General features: G+C 38.1%; 1 protein-coding gene across 7 annotated transcripts in view; it reads left to right on the top strand.

The window, feature by feature from the left end:
* med30 (mediator complex subunit 30) overlaps nt 1-4,404 on the top strand; it is a 29,669-nt gene extending 25,265 nt beyond the window's left edge. For 4 of the 7 annotated variants that reach the window (XM_088928923.1, XM_088928925.1, XM_088928924.1 and 1 more), the window contains exon 5: nt 3,249-4,404. In XM_088928923.1, coding sequence (XP_088785049.1) covers nt 3,249-3,344 — 96 coding nt within the window. In that variant the 3' untranslated portion in view covers nt 3,345-4,404. The remainder of the gene's footprint in view (nt 1-3,248) is intronic. The other 3 variants (XM_088928928.1, XM_088928927.1, XM_088928929.1) reach the window with 2 other exon arrangements.
* The last annotated feature ends 16,183 nt before the right edge of the window (nt 4,405-20,587 follow it).

The raw sequence follows: 20,587 nt of genomic DNA, 5'->3' as shown, positions 1-20,587 counted from the left end.
CTAACTTAAAACAGTAACTGTTAGTCCAATGCAGTCTGTTCTTTGTACAAGGACAATATCCCTAATAGACGTGTTACACGGTACGATATAAATGACAGTAGTTTACATAGTGCAAAACAGGAATTTACTTAAGTCAGGATGTAGTGTGGAATTACCATACACAAAGTACATAAGGAAGTGCAATGCATTATTCATGTAGCGTACACATTGAGTGCCTTGGTGAGCTATGCATGAGGGAGATCACTAGATTGAGTCTTGGCTGGACTCTTGACGGGCGACAGCTGGAAATCAGCAGGAGCCCCGTCCTGGCCTCTGACCGAAGGATTTGAAGTTTAGATCGATTTGAAGGGCCGCCTCATGGCTCAGGAGTCCTTACCTAGCAGGTCCCTGGAAGGACCAGGCAGAGGTCTTGGAGTTTCCGACACCACATCTTGCATGATCTCATTATGTTTCCGTGATGGCTAAGCCAGATGTGGTTAGAGGCACAGCGGGACCATTGGACGTCAAGGGATTTCCAAATCTTCCCCCCTTTAAACGCTGTTCGGTCTGGCAGATGCCAGAAAAAAAGGAGGGGACTTGTTAATAACATGGTAACTGCAACATGCCAATGACTGCTTTTCTCTTCTTTTCAATTTGCAGAACGATTTCACAGACGATAATGAAAAACGCGATAAATCTCTTCTTAAAATCCTACATTCCGAACTCAGGGCTTCAGTTTTTTCCCCCGCACTGAGACAATATCAAAATATTAGGGTTGAGTAATTGAGTGAACTGGGTTCAGTTCCTGGAGTGCTATCTGTGTCCCATCCTGAGTGCATCCTGCCTTCTGCCCGTTACTAGTAGAGATAGGCTCTGGCTCCTCTGCAACCCTGTATTTTAATAAAGCGGTTAGAAAATGGATGGATGGATCTTTTTTTATGTTCGCTTGTTATTTTACTGGTTCGTTTCCAAGCCCAATTTTCCTTACTCATTATTTGTTGTTGCTGCAAGATCTGCAGTGGCTTATATGCTCAGCTGGGACCTTTCCTTTCTCTTCATCTTCTCTACTGCTCCTGCCTGATTCTCTGATTTTGTTGTGGTCAGCAGTGGGCCTCTGCTCCAGCCCTGACTCTCCGAGCGTGTTGCCTGTTGTTGGACCCTGATGCCGTTGCTCTCTGCTAGCTTGCTTCACTGTTCGCTCCACCTCGTTTGTGCTGAATTCCCTGGTTCACTCTTTGTCTTTGCACTTTGTACTCCAGCCGTTGTTGGATTACATTATTACCGCTAGAAAACATGCCTTTGATTAAGGCAGAAACATTGGTGTTACTTCTGTTTCTGTGTTATCGTTTGTTAACGGCTACAGGTACTTCTGAAGGGTCTTTTTCTTCTACACACGTAACATTGCTCAGTCAGGAACCTTGTTCTGCCTGTCTGATGCTGAAATATTGATATAAACCTTTTTATCGAGATGATTGTAATGCCTTCGTCTCCTAATGAATTCAACAAGCATTTGTAGAAATACTGAATTCTGCGGCTTGCTGATATGTGCTCTGCATCAGGACATTTGCACTGGCTCAGTGTGATTTAGAATGAATTTAAAGGTTCTCCTGCTTGTGTATAAGGTATTGATCAGTCCGTTTATGTTATTTTAAGGTTTTATTTCATATCTTAATCCAAGAACTGTTGATCAGGCCTTCTTATCTAAGACCATCTTGTCATTGTAGCTTTTGATGTATGATGGAGCTTTACTCTAGGTCATTTTTGTGCTTTTCTTTTTTATGTACTTCTATCTCATACAGTTTTATTATGGGTTTTGCGTGCTTGTTTGAGTGTATCGAGTTTTGTCTTTATTTTTTTTTTCTTTTTCCTTGAGTGGCCATTTGTACCTGATAGCCAATAAGTTAAACATCTTTTTAGAGGGTGTCCTGCGTAAAACATTTTCAAGAAAAGAAACTTCAACGTACACATTACATGATATTTTGCTGCTCCAAAGAGTGATGTGCTGTAATTTGCCCTGCAGCAGCTCCTATGCTCACTTTAAATTAAAACTTCAACCCACCTCCCAGCTGCAAATTCCAAGCACACTATTTTATTCTGACGTTTCTGTTTGCCAAGCATTTCTTATGTCTAGTCTGTGTGAAGTTGCTGTCAAGCACTATGCTTGTGATTTGCGAGACAGGTGGTTAGGATTTTGGTTTTATCCAGTTGTTGTCGGCAGATGCCACTATAATCACTCTGCATAATAACTGCATTTAGTTTACTTTTAGCTGTAGAGCTAAAAAGGCAGATTTTTTTCTCTTGTTGTGCCATCAAATTAGGTATCTGAGAGAAAATTACTCCTGAAGAGATGTTGTTGAGATGTAAACAGCATCCACAAAAAACCTCGTTCTCTGAAGCCTTTAATGCACTGATGTGCCTTTTTCTCTGTCATCCACAAGGCACCAGTATCTTCCATTCTTCTCCAAGAATCCTGAGTAAAGAGACAAGGGCCTGAAAAATCTGGTCTCATTAATAAGAGACACATTAATAAGTGAAATAAATGCTATGATCCACCTAAATTTGTCAAGGTAAAAATAAAAATCATATACGTTTTGTGTGTCCCTAAAGTTTATCTCTGTAGTTGTAGATGCTCATACAAAGACTCTTCTTTCTTAGAGATGAAGCAACTTTATGTCAAAAGAACTTTATGTCAAGTAACCTTGAGTCATCAGTTTTATAACACTGGGACTTGCTGGAGATTTTCGTCTTTTCAGTATGTCTATCGAGATTTTGAAACGCATCGGCCTACTCCTTGTTTGTAAAGTGCTGAGCCTTTCCCGTAAAGACCTTCTACAAGCATATGTTGCTGTGGTTATATTTTTATTCACAGAAATGTGTACTGACATTGTCAGTAGTTCCCTGTAAGAAGCATATTAAGAAAGTCTGTTTCGATATAACCAACAGGAAAGCTTTGATGTTTATGAGCGTATTTATTCATTTAATAACAGCACTTAATCTGGGACATCTACAGAATTATGTCTTACTACTGTTTTCCTGGTTAGGCAGACCTGATTTATTTCCTTCTTGTGTGAAACTGACCGTGTTTCCCCAAAGTGTTAAAACGGCACCCACTGGGCCCCTGGGAGACCGAGCCAGAGGCTAGGATGAGATCAGTGCTCTTTAATGTCATTTTGACAAAATCCTTTTTTAAGTTCTACCTCTGAAAATAGAATGGTAATATCATTTAAACAGGAGGGGAAAAATCCACTATATTTTATTTTTTATTACAGAAGCTTAAACAGAAGAATCAACAGCTGAAGCAAATAATGGATCAGCTCCGCAACCTCATCTGGGAAATAAACTCTATGCTGGCGGTGAGGAACTGATCTACCAACATCTGTGCTGTCCTGAAGAAAGCATCTGCTCAGCAGCACATTGCAGGAATGAACACATTTCTGGGTTGCAGGAAAAGGTTGTTTATCTTTTAAATTATTTTTGTTGGCATTGTGAGGTTACAATGATTTCAGAAAGCAGCTTAATTTGCCTGATATTCAGCTGCATCTTTAAAAGCAGAATGTTTTTAATTGTTAATTATTCTGAGCATTATAATGATTGTCCACAAAATATTGTAAGCCCTTCTGATTGTAAAATAAGTCTTAATTTTAAGATTTTTTTTGTTTTAGTTTTTGTAGTTCTTGTTTTATTATGTGGCTTTAGGCTTCATGTATAGTGTAAAATTATAAATGCATGTAGTTTTCCTACTTAAAACATTCTTGCCTCTTCTAATATATTCTCATTCTGTTACTGCCTTCGGATTTGTTCAGAAAGATGAAGATTGATCAGGCAAAAGGGATCTTTCTGTTCTTTGTCCCCAGGCCATTTCTGGATTTTTTCAAGCAGGTCACAGCATGAGGCAAGGAAAAGCACAGAGTTCTCTCTGCCAGTAGCTGCTTGCTCATCAGAACACTAAAATATCTGCATATAATGAATAATTGATTTGATCATTGTTATTTTTTATGTACGTTACATAAGAATATTTACATAAAAATATTTATAATGTCACTGAGGTTAAAGAGGATAGAACATTTTAGAAAAGGAGGCTCACAGCAGACTGAAAACAATTTTTGTCATTTTGTTTACTTTTGTGAAAGTAATAACATTCTTATGTAATATCCTATGTATAATGTATGAAAAAATGAGCATTTCTGAAAAGGGAAAGCCATTGTTTTGACCTAGAAGGGTACTGAGATTGTCATTGCTGTTTCTTGAACTGTTAAAATATTTTTAAAAGGGTAAATGGAAAAGCTTTGGCCTTTTACTTTTGTTACATTTGAAAAGCCTTGTAGTCTGTCGCTGTTTTGTAACATTTCCAAGGCTATAGAGAAATCACCTACTGCTTTTTTTCTGCATTAAAACCAACATGAAGAATAAAACCTATTGCAGCACTAAGGAACCGAGTTTAATTTTTTGATTCAGTGGCTTTATTTATACATTTCATCTGCAGTCATCTTAAGGTATTTTGCATCAGTAATTATACACTCTGAAGTTGGAATACAGTAAAAGTCTTAATTAAACAGATCCATAGAGTATCGAATGCAGTGCTCTATCGATTTATTCATATCCCTGTTGAAAGGGTAACATCATATAGCAGAATGAGTTACAGATGAGATAGTGTCTCACTTAAATAATTCTTATGTTATACTGTAATGATGCAAAGAACACATTCATATTTCATGAATAATTAAATTCCAGAAAACAAGAGGATCACATTTACATATTTACAGCTCTAAGCATTCCTTTAAATACAATTCAACAAAACAATCTACAGTAACATTCAACTCTTTGGAGGTGCAATGAAACCCTGTACCCTGATGTATAAAAGGATGTAACACACCACAAAAATCAGTAGTAGCTTGCGTCCTCATGGTTACGAACAGAGATCTTCAGAGACTGCAGGTAAGTGGTCATTGTTTTTTTAATACATTTATAAATGAATAAATGAATGCCACAAAAAAATGAATCTCCTTGTTGCCAGTGACAGCGAAACAAATGGAAAACTACCATTCAAAGAGGCCCAAAAAAATATTGCATTCGTAGGTGGGTTTGCCAAGACGAAGCCTCTTCTGACGGTCAAAAAGAGGCGGCTCAACTTTGCCAAACACGTAAATGACAACAGAAACAATGTCTTACCGTCAGACAAAATGAAAATGTTGCTTCTCAGATATGCTCATCCGTGTTATGTTTGGCAGAAAAAAAAGATTAAACTCGTGTTTAGAAAACACTCATGCCCACTGCAAAGTATTATGTTTTGGGGTTAAGACAAGGGAAATGAGGAACTCCTAACACCTACCAGGAAATCTTGGCCAGACAAGAAGCTCTAAATTGGTAAAAATCGCATGTCGCAGCATAAAAATGATCCAAAGATTATTCTTTTATCGATAAATGTTCTCAGCTGGCCAGCTCGGTATGAAGGAATCAATTCAATTGAACATGTGTGATTCTAACCCAAGATGGCCGTTCACTAGTGGGAACATAACATAAGAAAAGTTAGAAATGAGAGGAGACCATTGAACTCATCAGGACTTCTTAGGCTGAAACCAAAGGGTCTGAACAATTTAGAGCAATTCTATATGGAGGAATGCTTATAAACCTCCTTTCTGAAGTGCCAGAACCTCACAGCACACTGTAGGAGGTGTCACGTCACTGTAATCCCTGCCAGAGGATTTACAAAATACGTAGTAAATGGAAGTGAATAAATATGACCCCTATGTTTTCTGCGGCTTAATTATTTATGGCAAATATCACTTTGCTGTTCTATAACATTTTTAGAATTCTACAAGGAAGAAACATACTATAAATTTGTTATTTGAAATTTAGTTTTTCCTATTTCACAGGTGGGAGGTGCTATTGAAACATTGTGTTTTTTCCTGCTTTTCAGTACACTTGTTCCTGATTGTGCCTGCCCTTATATACTGAATATGTAATGAAAAAAGATACATAAATGTGACATTTTTTTTCTCCTCGGTTTTTAGTAAATGACTAGAAAACCTGTGAATTCCACAAAAGGTGCCAAATTCATATCATTGTACTTGTCATTGAATTAATTGAACGCTGAGTTCTTAAAAGTTTTTCTTCCAAAAAACTTCATATGAGGAAAAAAATTAACATCAATGTGGACATAAAGTATATGTTCACATTATATAGCAACAAAAACATTTGTAACTGTTCTGAGGTGTTCACAATTGTGAAGATACACACATTTAGGTAGTATTAGATTCATAAACTGATGTCCATATTCTGATCCTTAAAGATCATAATACAGTGTATCTGTAATATGTATTCAGCCAAGTCATTAGTTAATACTACATCCTATTTTAGAGCTCAGAATGAGAATTAAAATACCTCTTGGTTCCTTAGATTGTAGTGTTGGAGAAAATGGATTCGTTTTGCCTAACCTGAAAATAATAAACACATGCATCAAACATTAAGCTCTGCTAAACTGATCAATTTTATCTTTATTTAGGAGGCACGATGTTGTATATATTATTAATTGTATTCATTCACTTTATACATTTAAACTTTGCTCTTGTTCACATTTCAAATTTGCTTTACAAGATGAACAACTCAGGTGTCTGGCACAATCATCCACCTTTTGTTTCGTTTACGTCTCATTCAGCATAATTTGTATCACGGTGTAATTACATGGTTAATTTGAAGATATTAACGCTTCAGTTGTGCACATTACCTTGATCTTGTGCACTAATTTATATCATCAGCTTAAAAACAATCTCTTCAAGCTAGGAGCTAGATCTGTTGAGCTAAATACAGTAAGAGCTTACGTTTGGACCGGAACCAGCAGACACAGCATCCCTTCAGGAAATGAACGTGACGTCACTTGTGAGAGCTCTGTCACGAAGGAAGCAACATGTCAAAGCCCTGAAAGTCCAAAGGCAAACCATCTCTAGCACAAGGGGGTTTCAAATGTCTGTGCACTATAATCTGCTTTCAGTATATAACACACTGATATCAGAAAACTCTTCTTCCAAAAGTTTTTTGGGAAACATTTCCAAACATGATTCCTGACCGTGGTTCTTGGTGGTAACAGTCCATTGGATTTTACAGGTCTATGTGTAAACCATTTACAGTTTGAGATTGGAGGAATAAGCTAAACTGATCCAAAGTGAATAGCTCAGTGACTTAACTAAGGATTCAGGTATGAGTATAAAACAAACATTCAGAAATGCTTTCTGTAGTATATTTCAAAAGCAATACAAAATATGAAGGAAAGACGTTAGGAATATGTTTATGTTTTTTGCTACATAGTAATACTGTAATATGTCATCTGTAATATCAGTGACTATTATTCTCAGAAAATAAGGGAAGGACATGAAAATTTCCTAGAAACAGGCCCCAAAATCTATGTGGACTCTGGAGGGAGAGCAACTGGAAAACTGGTTTGTGGCAGAATCTAAATTTAATTTTATATAGAATGGAAATATATGCAGGGACTTTTAATGAGACCTTTATCAGCCTGGTGCAATGTTATGTAGATTAAAACTGAATCCAGACCATGCCAACAAAAGCTAGGTGATTCAGCGCTTTAAAATTCTACTTAAGAGTGAATGAATACTCCACAAAATGAGAATAATATAATGACCAACATCATCTATAAACTGGATAAGAGCTTTGGTGTGAGACTTGTGTCCATGGCACTGCAGTACTGTATGTACAAGTACATCAGTACTATCCTCGCATCTCAATAACAGTACACCAGGGTGTCCTGGTTTTCAGCCACTTAAAAGGGTCAATAAATGTAAACTCTTTTATAGCTGTTTACTTGCAGAAAAGTTGAAAAATGTTATTCACCCAACATTCACTGGCACATGAGATAACACAGCAGGAACAGCATGAGATAAAGAGACTTATTGAAAAATTATCATGCTCTGTTGTCATGTATATAGAACAAATATACCTCACTACAATGACTTATTTTACTTCATAGAAGCAGAATAACCATTCACAGGCACCGTATGTACATATATTAATAGATTTCACTTTTTAAATATATTTTTCTTCATAAATACAGTCTATAAGACTGATACAGATTGCTTCTTATCTATGACACTTTAAATACCAGTTTTTTGTATGGCAACACTTACTATAATTAATGTATAAAATAATGTTTTTAATCCCCCACAATACAAATTCAACTAAAAAATAAAAAAAAAACAACACATGCAAAACACATTCAAAAAGGATAAATGAGTAGGCAATGCCTTTTCATAAAACCAAATCAAACCATATTTTTTAATATCTTCAATACAATGAATACTGTATATACAGCATTTGCCAAAGTATTAGAGAACACTCTTTATGGCAGGTTGGTCCACCTCCTGCAATGATTACAGTTCCTGTATATCACAGCACTGATTCCATCAGATGTTTACAAATGTCCATGTTGATATTGAACCACACAGTCAACATGCAGCCTTAAGCTTTCACACATATGCTCAAGTCCTAAGCAACCACTGCATGGAAACCCTTTATGTCTGTCTGAATGGGCATATTAGCCAGGTCTGCTATTACCTTCAACAGTCCATCATATGGCATGTGCACCAATAGTTAATGCTTCTTGCAAAGCACAGCAAACTGAGGAAAAGCCAGGTCAACTTCTCCTTTAGAGCTCTTGTGAACCATTTGACATACTCATTAATTTAATTCATGAAATAAATAAATAATTTCAAGGCCAATAGTGTGAAATATGCTGGCTACCAGTACTGTTACCTTAAGCATAGTTTTCCCCATCTATTAAAGGATGTCCAGAGTAGGAGGACTGTAATTTCATCGCTGGTTGGTGTCAGCCCTCCCCGCTTGTTTTAAAAGCCACCATGCAAGACACAGCAGCATGTGTCTCATCATGACTGTGGTGAACTCCAGCTGCTTCTGCCCCTTGCCTCTCAGTGTCTGGAGCGACGCAGTATGAATGTGAAATGCATTTCCTGAAGCATCACACCGCGCTCCCCCAAAACTGCCAAACTATAAATCTGCGAGACCAGAAAGCAGCAAGTGTGTAGGAGTCTGAGATCCCCTGAAGAGAAGGCAATAAATAAAGAATGTCAACCTCAGGAGTTCTATTAACTGTAGATGAGGATGCATAAAAATCCCCAGGAAGAAAATGAGCTGAGAAATGAGGATCCATCATATCGAAAATGTTGAAGTTGTGTTTTCCCAAGTTGGGATAAAGCCTAATCTTAAAGCAAAGCATCAGGGAGGTACTAAACTTGGACTGAAAAACAACTGCAGTGTGAGAGCCAGGACATTAAAGCAAGCACAAAACTGCAAAGCACTCAATAGTACTCTCAAGTGCTATTATGCATTTAATAACTAAAACTAAAGGCAACATGCATTCTGCAAAGAATGTGTTTTTAAAACACTTTGTGCAGGAAATTAACAAGAGAGGATCAGGCAATAAATCACTTTCCGAAAGGGTGTTTCAAAGGCTAAGAGCTCTATCCACCAGCAGTGCACAGCCTTAAGGACTATATGAAGTAAATTAAGCAATAACATGGAAGATAAGAGAATTGTGATCAATACATTTAGACAAAGATAATAATATGAATTAATATAAGCAGTCTGAACAATCTTCCAGAGGAAGAGAGAGTTGAAGATATGGATGATTGTATCTCATTAGATTATTAAAGTGCCAAGAAAAATCACAGATGAAATCGTAGCATAAGGATGGCGTTGAACATTTAGTAGGCTAAAAGACACCATCAGTAGAACGCCCTAGGCTAAATCAAAATGACAAAAAAATGCAGATGACTGCAAAGAGCAATTAAGTTGTCCTTTAGAGGAGATCTGTCTGCATGACGTACTGTACACACTTGTCAGCAGGAAACTCTGGATATCAGATATTCAAGGAAAGGTATGGAAAAATATGTGCAGTAAACAGTGGTTGCTGGTATGATACCTTCTTGCAATAGATGAAGCATTTCAAGTAACATGCTCCCAAAACTACGTTTTCTGAGGAAAGCAATACAATATTATCTTTATCTTTTAGTTTTGATTCATTTTCATGATAATCTGTTGAACTTCTCCTTCTCTACCTGTGTTGTACTATATTTACTTATAACTCCAGCTGCCTATGAAATCTATTTCATTACATCAGGTACATTATATGTGGTGAAAAATGTTATCAGTGTCGTCTACAGAAGTTTTCACATCACGAAAATCAAGTCCCTGGTACATTATACAGCAATTATACAAACAGAATTTGTTGTTAATCTATAATAGAAAAATTGTGTATGATAGCAGCACAAAAGTCACTATTAATAAACATATTTCACATTAATAGCCAATGTCACTATATCTGCAGAGTATTTGTCTTTGCGATGAGCCCTTTATTTTCCTTGAGTTAGTTTCAAGTGCTTGGCAGAACATCTTTTTGGCCCCTGTTGTTTTGCTTTTTTTGTGCATCAGGTGAAGGTTATACCAAATGAACAGTAACACTTGCCTCGATGAAGAAAAACAAGTTGCATTCAAATATGTTCTTTCACTTCTGTAGTCAGGAAAGGTCTTTCAAGGTCGAGTTAAAGCTTATAATCCCTTCCAAATTTCATCTTCCAGACAGGCTAATGAGTCATGCTGCAGTCAAATAAACTCTCTGCAACCACAGATGAAAATGCCTTTGTTGAAAACTCCAGTGTCTTGTTAGGTTTTCTTGTAATAAGTCAAGCACTTTGAAGAATATATTCAGTGAGCCGTTTTTGTGTTTTCTGTAGTGTTGCAAAGGACAGTCAATATATTCGTCAGACAAAAATCAAGGCTAATTCCAAGTTAATACTTCTCAAATAGGGCATATACCATATTGTATATGTCAAGAATTCAATTGTTGCCTGTTGAGGACATTTCCCCTTTTACAGAGGTGAGTGGTGAGTATTTACCTCACCTCTAACTGTACAGATACTTTTATATGGTACACCACTACAGAAATGCACCTTGATAACCCCCATGGTACCTGTAGTGCTGGATCTTGGAAAATGTACAAGTACTATGTTGTGGTATGTGTACTTATTATTACTGTAGCACAGCTATACCACTCGATTTTGGAATAAGTTCCTTGGAATCAGTACAATGGTACAGTATGTGAAACTCTAATACTATGCATAAAGGATACTGCAGTACTTGGACCTTGGCACTGTTTGTACCTGGACATTAATACCTAGAGTACAAGGTACTGACTGTGCCATGTATTCTTAAAAGTGTAGTACATGCTGTCTGTTTAGGAAAAAGTAAAGTGTGAAGAGATACATTTTATTCAACACATTTAACAGCACATCATTCTATGCTGTTACACAACATGCCCAAACAGTACAGCTACCATGCAATGCCATGACGTCTAAACTTCAGTAGCATTTTTACTTCATCTCATTATATTGTTTGTAGTTTGTAAACCGGTGGTACTTAAGTCGCTCCAGTTTGTGAAGTACCAAGCTGAGCACTTTATTTCTTAATTGAAACCTTAATTAATATACTTAATTTGTGCAGTGGTTTTATTGCTTTCAGCTCTAAGCAGGTGAAAAGCTTTTACGTGTAGAGTAACATAACTAAGAACCAACCCAGGTGAAACAAATGACAGGAGAGCAGCCCTTTCAGACAACAGCTGACCTACTACTGTAACCCCCTTTTTTAATAAGAATGTAAGGTTTAATTATTAAAGCTTTTAGATTTCTGTAATACCTCCTATTACTGCATACTGAAACAGATGGCTCCTGCACAAGCAGGTTTCAAATTGTTTCACATTTGCATAAAAATACCAGCACACAATTAACATTTTGCAAATGTAAGGACTATACATTACAGTACAGATGTACAGCATATGCAATGGCAATTCAGATGAGGAAATGCCTTTCATTTGGTCAGTAACCAAAGCAAAAGTTTCTAATGTGTTCTCCATTTCAAGGCCCAGAAGGGCAAATCACCACAATGTCTGAGCTCTAAATTACTGAAATTGCTTTATTTAGAAGATTCTCTTCATTCCCTCACCCACATATTTTATACTATTGATTAATAGGTTAGCCTAGGAAAGTGTCCCTTCGGGACTGGAAGTAAGGAACGCTCATGTAGAGTCACTCCATTCGTTTTCCCCATCAGCATTTTTGTAAAGGGCAGCGATATTAATTAACTGGCATCCACCATTGTTTGGTGCTGTCATCCTGCCACAGCTGCAAACTGTGACCTGCACATTTATACATGTTTGTCACCGGCCAAGTGACCAGGTTTGGCTCAAAAGAAAAGAAACTCCCACAAAGCAGTCTTCAAATGCAAACAAAACTGGATTTATTGCCATCAAAATAGGGATAACAAAAAAAAAAACCCTCACAGGAGTACTCTCCACACCTTTCCTTCAAGGTACCCTCTTCCATACTGAGCTCTCCCAGTGTCTTTTATAGCCCCTCCTCTTCTAAGGACCATCCTCTTAAAGGGACTCGCTCACATTTTCTTAACAGAGATGGGCAGTTTGCTCAAAATAAAGTATTTAACCATCCCCCAAAAAACTTATAAATTTTAACAGAGTCATGCAACCGTGATATATTCGCTTAAACAAAACACCTAACCTTACATCGGTTATTTATAGATGGTTCACCAGTAACCTTTCCCTTTAAGATCATTTGTGTGATACTACAAACAGGAAAGGTGACTGGTGGCCATCTTGATCAACACAAAACAATACAATACAATACTCCAAATGGGGAAAACACCGCAGTGCTTTTAGGGAAACAACAAAAAGGGTAAGTATCATTCACACTTCATTTGTATCACATACACTCTTTCAAACATACCAGAAGGGTAGGGGGAAGTATTGGAGTATTTCACATTCAGAAAGAAAAAAATAACAAGCACTGTGTCACAATGTTCTGAAGCACTGTGGCTCCAAACAAGTCCATATTCCAGAAGGTGGTTCCAGAAAACAATGAATGCCAGCTCATAATGAATGGATCACTTGCCTACAGTGTTACAACCACTGGGCAATGACGCTGGCACACACTGCCCCAGGAATCTGACACGGTGAGCCCTTCTCTTACAGACCCTCTCTGGGATCCTAGATCCAACACATTAGTCCTTTCTCAGGGACTGCCTGGTCATCTTCTCTCTCGGTCCAATTCCACTAACACAACCATCACCAGTGCTTTCCTGCTCACCCAGTAGGCACTAGAGAATTCAGCTCAATTAACTTCATGTTATCCATTCACAATATTCACTAAAATAATTGCTTTAATGAAATGAGACACTGGAACATTAAACCCAGCTTGACGTCAACCCCCCAGGTCACAAATTCCACTTCAATAAACGTTACAACAATCATCTCTGTTGTCAGTAAGCACTGCATCTTCCCCATTATCATAAAGCACTTTGAGTAGAGTGTCCAGAAAAGTGCTATATAAGTATAAGCAATTATTATTATTATTAATTATTATTACCATGAATGAGGGTTTAAGAGTCCACATTCTACTCAAGGTCCAGTGGTTATTCTTGATGATGTTGTCCCGCCTTTCAGCTATTTTTGTGGTGTCATGTACATCAGTAGGTGTCTGTTCAAAATTCTCCCAAGCCAGGTCAGGAGACCAGGTCAATGATCACAGAGTCAGATTTGTATATCGGCATCAGACATCAGACACTCCTGCAATATTAAGACAGAGTATCCAGGTATCAACCTGTCTCACAGACTACCATCTCTTGCCTATGAAAGGCAAGTACACAGCTACACTAACAAGCGATGCTCAGCTCTATCAGGTCCTGACACTTCTGCCAGTCCCCCCCATGTCCCCTCCATTGCACATTTCATCCCCTTTGAGGCTGGCAAACAGTCTACCAACCAGCTGCCCTCAGCACCAATATAAAGTATATTTTCTCAGGTATATCCCTCACTTAAGTCCCACGAGCCCATAAAGCTGCTTAACCCATCACTAATGAAAATTCCCCACCCAACAGTACAGCTTTCCTTATAAATAACAAATAATATTATTTATAAGGAGATAATATTATAGAAATAACAGCAATTATTTATAAAGCACTTTTGCAAACCCAAGGACACAGAACCTAGTGCTAAAGAAAAAACAATAAAAAGTAAAAGAAAAAAAAAACAAGAGTTTTCAGGTCTATATGGAGACAATGTGGGGCAATCAGACTTAAGCCCTGGCAAAAAGGCAAGTTTTGAATCTGTATTTGAAGAGCCAAGTAATTTTTTGTCTCTCACGCGATCTGAGGAAGGACATTCCATTACAATGGAGGAGCAACAGAAAAGGCACAGTCACCGAAAGTCCAAGATTTAGGCCTAGGTATAAGGAGCAAAGGACCAGCCTCAGCTGAAACACTCTTCTGACAGCATGAAGTCTAGACACAGTCTGAAACCCTCTCCTCCTAGTAGTTCTTATAAGCCTTTTAATTAGCCCAGAGGAGTGACTAATTCCACACAGAGCCTATGCTACCAGCTCCTTTTCTTCCTGTGGATTTTCACACTTTCTGAGTGCTAATTACTCCATCAGAGCAGGCAGGCCTTTCCCTGGGATTTCTTTCAATTGACAGGTGGCTCTCTCACCACTCACTACCACACACAATACCATCATCCTGGCTACACAAACTTACAGTGTCTCGCAAAAGTAGTCAGACCCTTCTGCGATTCTTGCATTTGATCACTTGAAAGCTTGCAGTCATGATGCTTTGAAGTAGTCATTAATATCCGTTAAATAAGGAACAATAGGTTTATTCCACACTGAAAAGAGAAGAAAGAAAACACATTTCGGCTGTGGAGCCTTCTTCAGGTGTGAGGTGTGTTTAAGTGAGGTCCTCACACCTGAAGAAGCCTCTATGGCCGAAACGTTGTGTTTTCTTTCTTCTCTTTTCAGCATGGAATAAACCTATTACGTGTTCCTTTGCAGCCTACGCATGCTGACGCAGCTCCCCACCTGAATTAATATCTGTTAGGGAACAAGTAATAGGTTTATTCCATGCTGAAAAAAAGAAGAAAGAGAACACAACGTTTCAGCCGTGGAGCCTTCTTCAGGTGTGTCACAAGAAGTGTGTCACAGAAGGCTCAACGGCCGAAACGTTGTGTTCTCTTTCTTCTTTTTTTCAGCATGGAATAAACCTATTACTTGTTCTTTTGCAGCCTACGCATGCTGACGCAGCTCCCCACCTGAACCACTTAATATCTGTTATGTACATACAACCAACACAGCACATTCAAAGTAAACAAAAAGAAGTAATTAGACTATCGGTTTGAATCGAAAAGGGTAAAAGTCACAGTTGCATAGGTACTTTCACCCTCTGCTTTGGCAAACCTACATCAATATAGATGCAAAAAATAACCAGTCACCAATGAATTTGAAGTAAAGATTCAACAATGAAGACCAAGAGGATTTCATAAAACAACATACTTGGGGATAAAGTCGTGTAAAGGCACAGATCAGGAGATGTTTTTTTTTACCTCTCTCTTAAGGGCTTTTAAAATATTTTTCTTATTATCTCTTTGAGCATACCGAAGTAAATCAGTAGGAAGCAAAAAGGTAGCCTTAACGCTCTTCCACACGGCTTTCACGGGTGCCCTCTGGTTTCTGACATTAAATACATCTAAAAAGAAGAAAGAATTGTAGCTACATCAAACAAACTGTTGGGATATGTACATTCTAAGTTGAAAAGCAGCTTGCAATAGTTCGAACTTTTTTTTTCCTACAGCAAACTCCGGGAAATGATCATAACCCAAATGCACAATGTGGATTATATTATTTTCTGCAACTGAGACTGCAGAATTTATTTGCTTTCATTTTTTATGTCGATCTGTTCCGATCGAACGCAGAGAAATTGAACACCTAGGTGCTGATTGGACTCCACCTGTAAACCACACTGTCGTATCAACGCGATTCTGAACAGGTATCTTTCACCTGAAAATACTGCTTTGGAAACAAAGACATCAGAATCTAGAAAGCTGTCGACAAATTCATCACAAATATTTTTTTTTCGGAAAATGTCTATAAGCCATGCCTCCCAAATACCTATCAAGCTCTCATACGCGAAATTCTGTTATTATCAAACTGAGAAGTATTAAATGTATGCATATTAAACTATCAATAAGATAATGGCCTACCTTAATACAGGCTGCACTGTGTGTGCAGGAGTACTTAGTATACCGCGGCGTTAGTTTGAGATGTGAAAGCGAATGCTTCCAAACAAGCATTCAATTCAGCATTTGCAAACATTGCATTTCCACGCCAAAGTATGACGTGTGGTAAAAACGGTAAACGTCAGACCTACTGCTCTGAGGTAGACGAACACACAAACACTGCACTGTACTAACTCGAGAGAGGCTACCACGACAGTAATCCTCGAACTGCGAACCTCTCCCACATGTCTCTCTTAAATTCAGGAAGCACACCTGGGCATTTAGGGAAATTTCGGTGGCTGATAACGACAAGAGCAGGCTCATTGCATCAACCAAGCCGCAATAATATGTCAAAAGCATAATTTTTAGTTTTTTTACAATTGTGAAGTCCTCTGGCTTTGAAGTGTTTATTCCTGTATCTATTTCATGACCCTATCTCCTTTTTTTGTATTTCTGGTGTTTAGATAAAAACTTATTTAAAAAAAAACAAGTCTCATTGCATCAACCAAGCCGCAATAATATGTCAAAAGTATAGTTTTTAGTTTTTTTTACAATTGTGAAGTCCTCTGGCTTTGAAGTGTCTATTTCTGCATCTCTTTCATGATTCCGTCTCTTTTTTTTCTGGTATGTCTGGTGTTTAGATAAAAACTTGTTTAAAAAAAAACCCCTGCGAGGGAAGCTTCATTGCATTATCATTGCAAGCGACGGAAAAGGAAGGCAGACTGCCCCGTGCAGCGCCTCATTGAGATGTGCGAGAACTCTCGGAGCTTGGCTCTCCTACAAATAGGCTTGTTTGGAGATTCTAGCAGGGGAGCAGCTACTCGTTTACCCGTGGACTGGTCCTCTTCCACCGAGCGCGGGGCTTCGGGAGGGACGCTCATGGAGTGTTGAGGGAAGAAGGGGACACCCGCCTAGCCAGATCAGCCGAATCAACCTTAGCGATCAATGGGGAGTTACAGATGTCGCAGCCAGTTCGCCCTCACATCCGAAGCTGAAAGGAGAGGCGTCTCTCATTTATACCGTTCCAATGGGGAGCTGGCGCGGCCTGCGGTGGTGGTTTGAAAATTTACCACGGCTCGTCGCTTGTAGTAGTACGTTAGAGGTACGGCGACTATTGAATGGCTTTAAAAAACGTACATAGCATCCTATTTTAGCCTTTGGCGTCTATGCGTTTAAACATTTCCTCTTCTTTTCTGATATCCCCCAGAATGCTTTTTTTAAAATATATGCAAAGTAGAACAGCGGCTATTGGATGAAATCTCCGAGACCCGAGCTGGTGTCACATGGTTTGCGATGTCATGAATCTCACGGCCAGCTGTGCCTCCACATAACGGGGCGAGATCTGAGAGTAAATGCTGGGCAGTGTGCTGGTTTTCACTTGCTGTGTCTCTCAACAAGTTCTAAATTCGTGCAAGAACCTCTTCGCTTGGAGTTGTATGTTAATTCAAACTGCTTACCCGTTTTGCGCGATTGAGGAATTCACTGCCTTGGTAAAACTAGGTTACAGTTGTTTTACGTCTGTCATGCAAGTATAATTTTGCCTGAATTATTTCAATCATCGGTTAATTTTTCATTTTTCGAATGTAAGAAATAGCTATGGCAAGATGTATGATTCTCAATTATTATTCTCTGAGCTTTTGTTCAGACAGGAAATGTACCAAAAAAATAACTAGTATCCCAGCACGTGTGGTCCATATTTAAAGTATTAATCTTTATGTTTTGTTACGTTTTTGATAATAGTAATATTTTTAAATATATCAATACCCCCAAAATATTAATCTATCAATAAATGTAAACACTTCACATCAACTGAAATACAGATTACCGTCGGTTTTAGTTTTATATAATTTCGTCGCAAACTGACGTCTGAGTCGAGTTTATAGTGCTGTACAATCGGACAGTATCCTTGCTTTTTATATTTTTATCCTTTGTTCGATTACATATAGTAATTAAATTAAAATTGTCTGCTTCTTAATACTTTGGCCGTTATTTCATTTTCAAAGTATTTTTCATGGTTGATTTTGGGCGTTTTTTTGGGATGCATTTTTAACTGGCACAAAAGTGGGTAGTGTTCGCCGACTGCTTTAACTTGGAATTCATACAGAAATGTTCACACATTGAACGTTACACATTGTAACACTTTTTATGTATGTGTTTGCAGGTTGTTAATGAAGTCATTTGTCTATCTACCCAAGTGCACCATGGAGCAATTAATAATAATAATAATAATAATAATAATAATAATAATAAACTTTTTTTATATTTCGTCTTTAAAGGTGGCTTCTCAAAGCACTTTCCAGAATGACAATAACAATAAATAAAAAGAAGACACAATTACAATATACAGATGGTACTAAGTATAGTAGGAGCAGAGGGTTAAAGAATGGAACCAGTTAAGTAAAGAAGGTTCTGAGTCTGGATTTGAAGGAGTTTAGAGAAGGTGAGTCTCTCATATCCTTGGGGAGAGAGTTCCAGAGCTTGGGGGCATAACAGGAGAAGGCCCTGTCACCCATACAACGTAGACGGGGGACAGTAAGGAGGGCAGAATTTGAAGAGCGGAGGTTGCGAGGTGGGGAGTAGGGTGATAATAGTTCAGACAGGTACTGAGGTGCCAAGCCGTGCAGAGCCTTATAGGTGAGCATGAGGATTTTAAAGTCCACACGGAATTTGACAGGGAGCCAGTGCAAGGACTCCAGGATAGGAGGATTAAATCTAGTAAATCTAAATATAGGGAACATTTTTCCATGAGCAATGACTGTACACCCTGTACAGTATACATTATACTGTAGGTATCCCACAGAGGCAGTTTCTAGAGTAGAAAATCACAATCACACCTGCCGGTATTCAATAGTTGCACTGTTATTACCAATTTACCAAAGCAATGATCACCTGTATATGATATAACATTCTACAATACATCGACAAAACATTCCTGCATTTTGTGTAAAAATGTGAGTGAATGATTATGGCAACACAATTGTTGGATGTTATGTAACATGTGATACATAAGGAATAGAGTGATGATACACTAAAGTCAGAATATGAACAATATCCCGCTGGTGTATGTGATTTCAGTGAATGGGGGGTTGCATCCTTCTCTCATACTACTTAAAATAAGGTGTACATGTAGATACTGTATCCCTTGATGAGATTAGAACAGGGGTCTTCAACCCTGGTCCTCAAGGATACTAAACAAGTTAGTCATACAGTATAGGTCAACCTAGCCAAGCAATATGTTCAATTAAGAGAAGTCTACTTGTAGACTGCTAAAGAGTACTTAGATTTTAGATCCAGATTAGCTCTAAATTAATGTAATGAATCTCCGCTTAATTTGACATGATCACCTTTAATTGATCATAATGGAATCGTTTATTACATGTTTTAATGGTGACCTTGAAAACATGGTGAAGGATTTATAGCTGATGATCCCTGGATTACAATAATCAATCACATCCAAACATGACTCAGAACAAGGCTGAGATTACTGGCATAGCTGTGAAACAGAAGAACAAAAAAAAGCCTATGAATATGTGAGGCCATTCAACTTGTTTGGTTACAAGTAGCTAAGTAAACCAATGATCTAGTTCGGGCCTTTGTTAATAGAAGCCAGGTTATCAGCAATTACAACAGTTTCTGTTTTTCTTTCCACTTAGGCCATTAATTAAACTTCGTCTGCCTAATTGGTGAAGTTGAAACCTTTCCTTGTTCTTAAAAAGCTGGTGATTTTAACAGACCTGTAAAATGTGATGTAAAGCTCTTTTGGACTTTTGAGTAAGAAGCCACCTCCTGTTCTCCATTTTAAATAGTTGCTTGTAGTTTCCACTTTTCAATGTTTAAGGTAGTTACAAGTAGAAAATGGTGTAATACTCCTGTGGGTTGACCTCTGGGAAAGCAAGGCTTTCTGAAAATAGTTTAAAATGTATTTAAGAAGGTATAGATGAAGATCTCCGTTTTAAGCCGGGAAATCAATTCCAAATTAGATCTGTGGGGTATGGAGTCAGAGATACTAGTGCTTAAGAAATTAGCTTGCCCCTTCACCACGCTCTCCATGAAGCTGTGGCGAGTAAACAAATGAGATCAAGGACAACATTACCACAGACAATCAAAACCGCCACATATCACTGTCTACCAGGTCATTCCACAGATGCAAGTCATCTGGACTCCAAATGTAGTCAGATAGAAATGATAGACTGTCTAATCATATCTGCTGTTACTACCCATGTGAATATGTAAATCTCTTTCCCATGAGGGTTCCAAACGTCATGCTCCATTGCACACGTTTTTCAAGAAGCAGTGCTTTGTTTAGGCCAACTAACTCCAGAGGTGTCCTTTATTATTCCAAGTATAATTGAATGTCATGCATCCAAGCCATGTATACCATAGAAATTGTGTGCAATAAATCTTGGTAGATGGATCAGGGTTTCCTAAACTGCATGTAAACCCAGCTATTGCCAGTACCATTTAGGACTG

The sequence above is a fragment of the Atractosteus spatula genome, chromosome 12 (assembly GCF_055471065.1).
Source record: "Atractosteus spatula isolate fAtrSpa1 chromosome 12, fAtrSpa1.hap1, whole genome shotgun sequence".
In the NCBI taxonomy this organism is placed as follows: Eukaryota; Metazoa; Chordata; class Actinopteri; order Semionotiformes; family Lepisosteidae; genus Atractosteus; species Atractosteus spatula.
Note: the sequence above shows the minus strand (reverse complement) of the source record. Positions and strands in the feature narration are given on the sequence as shown.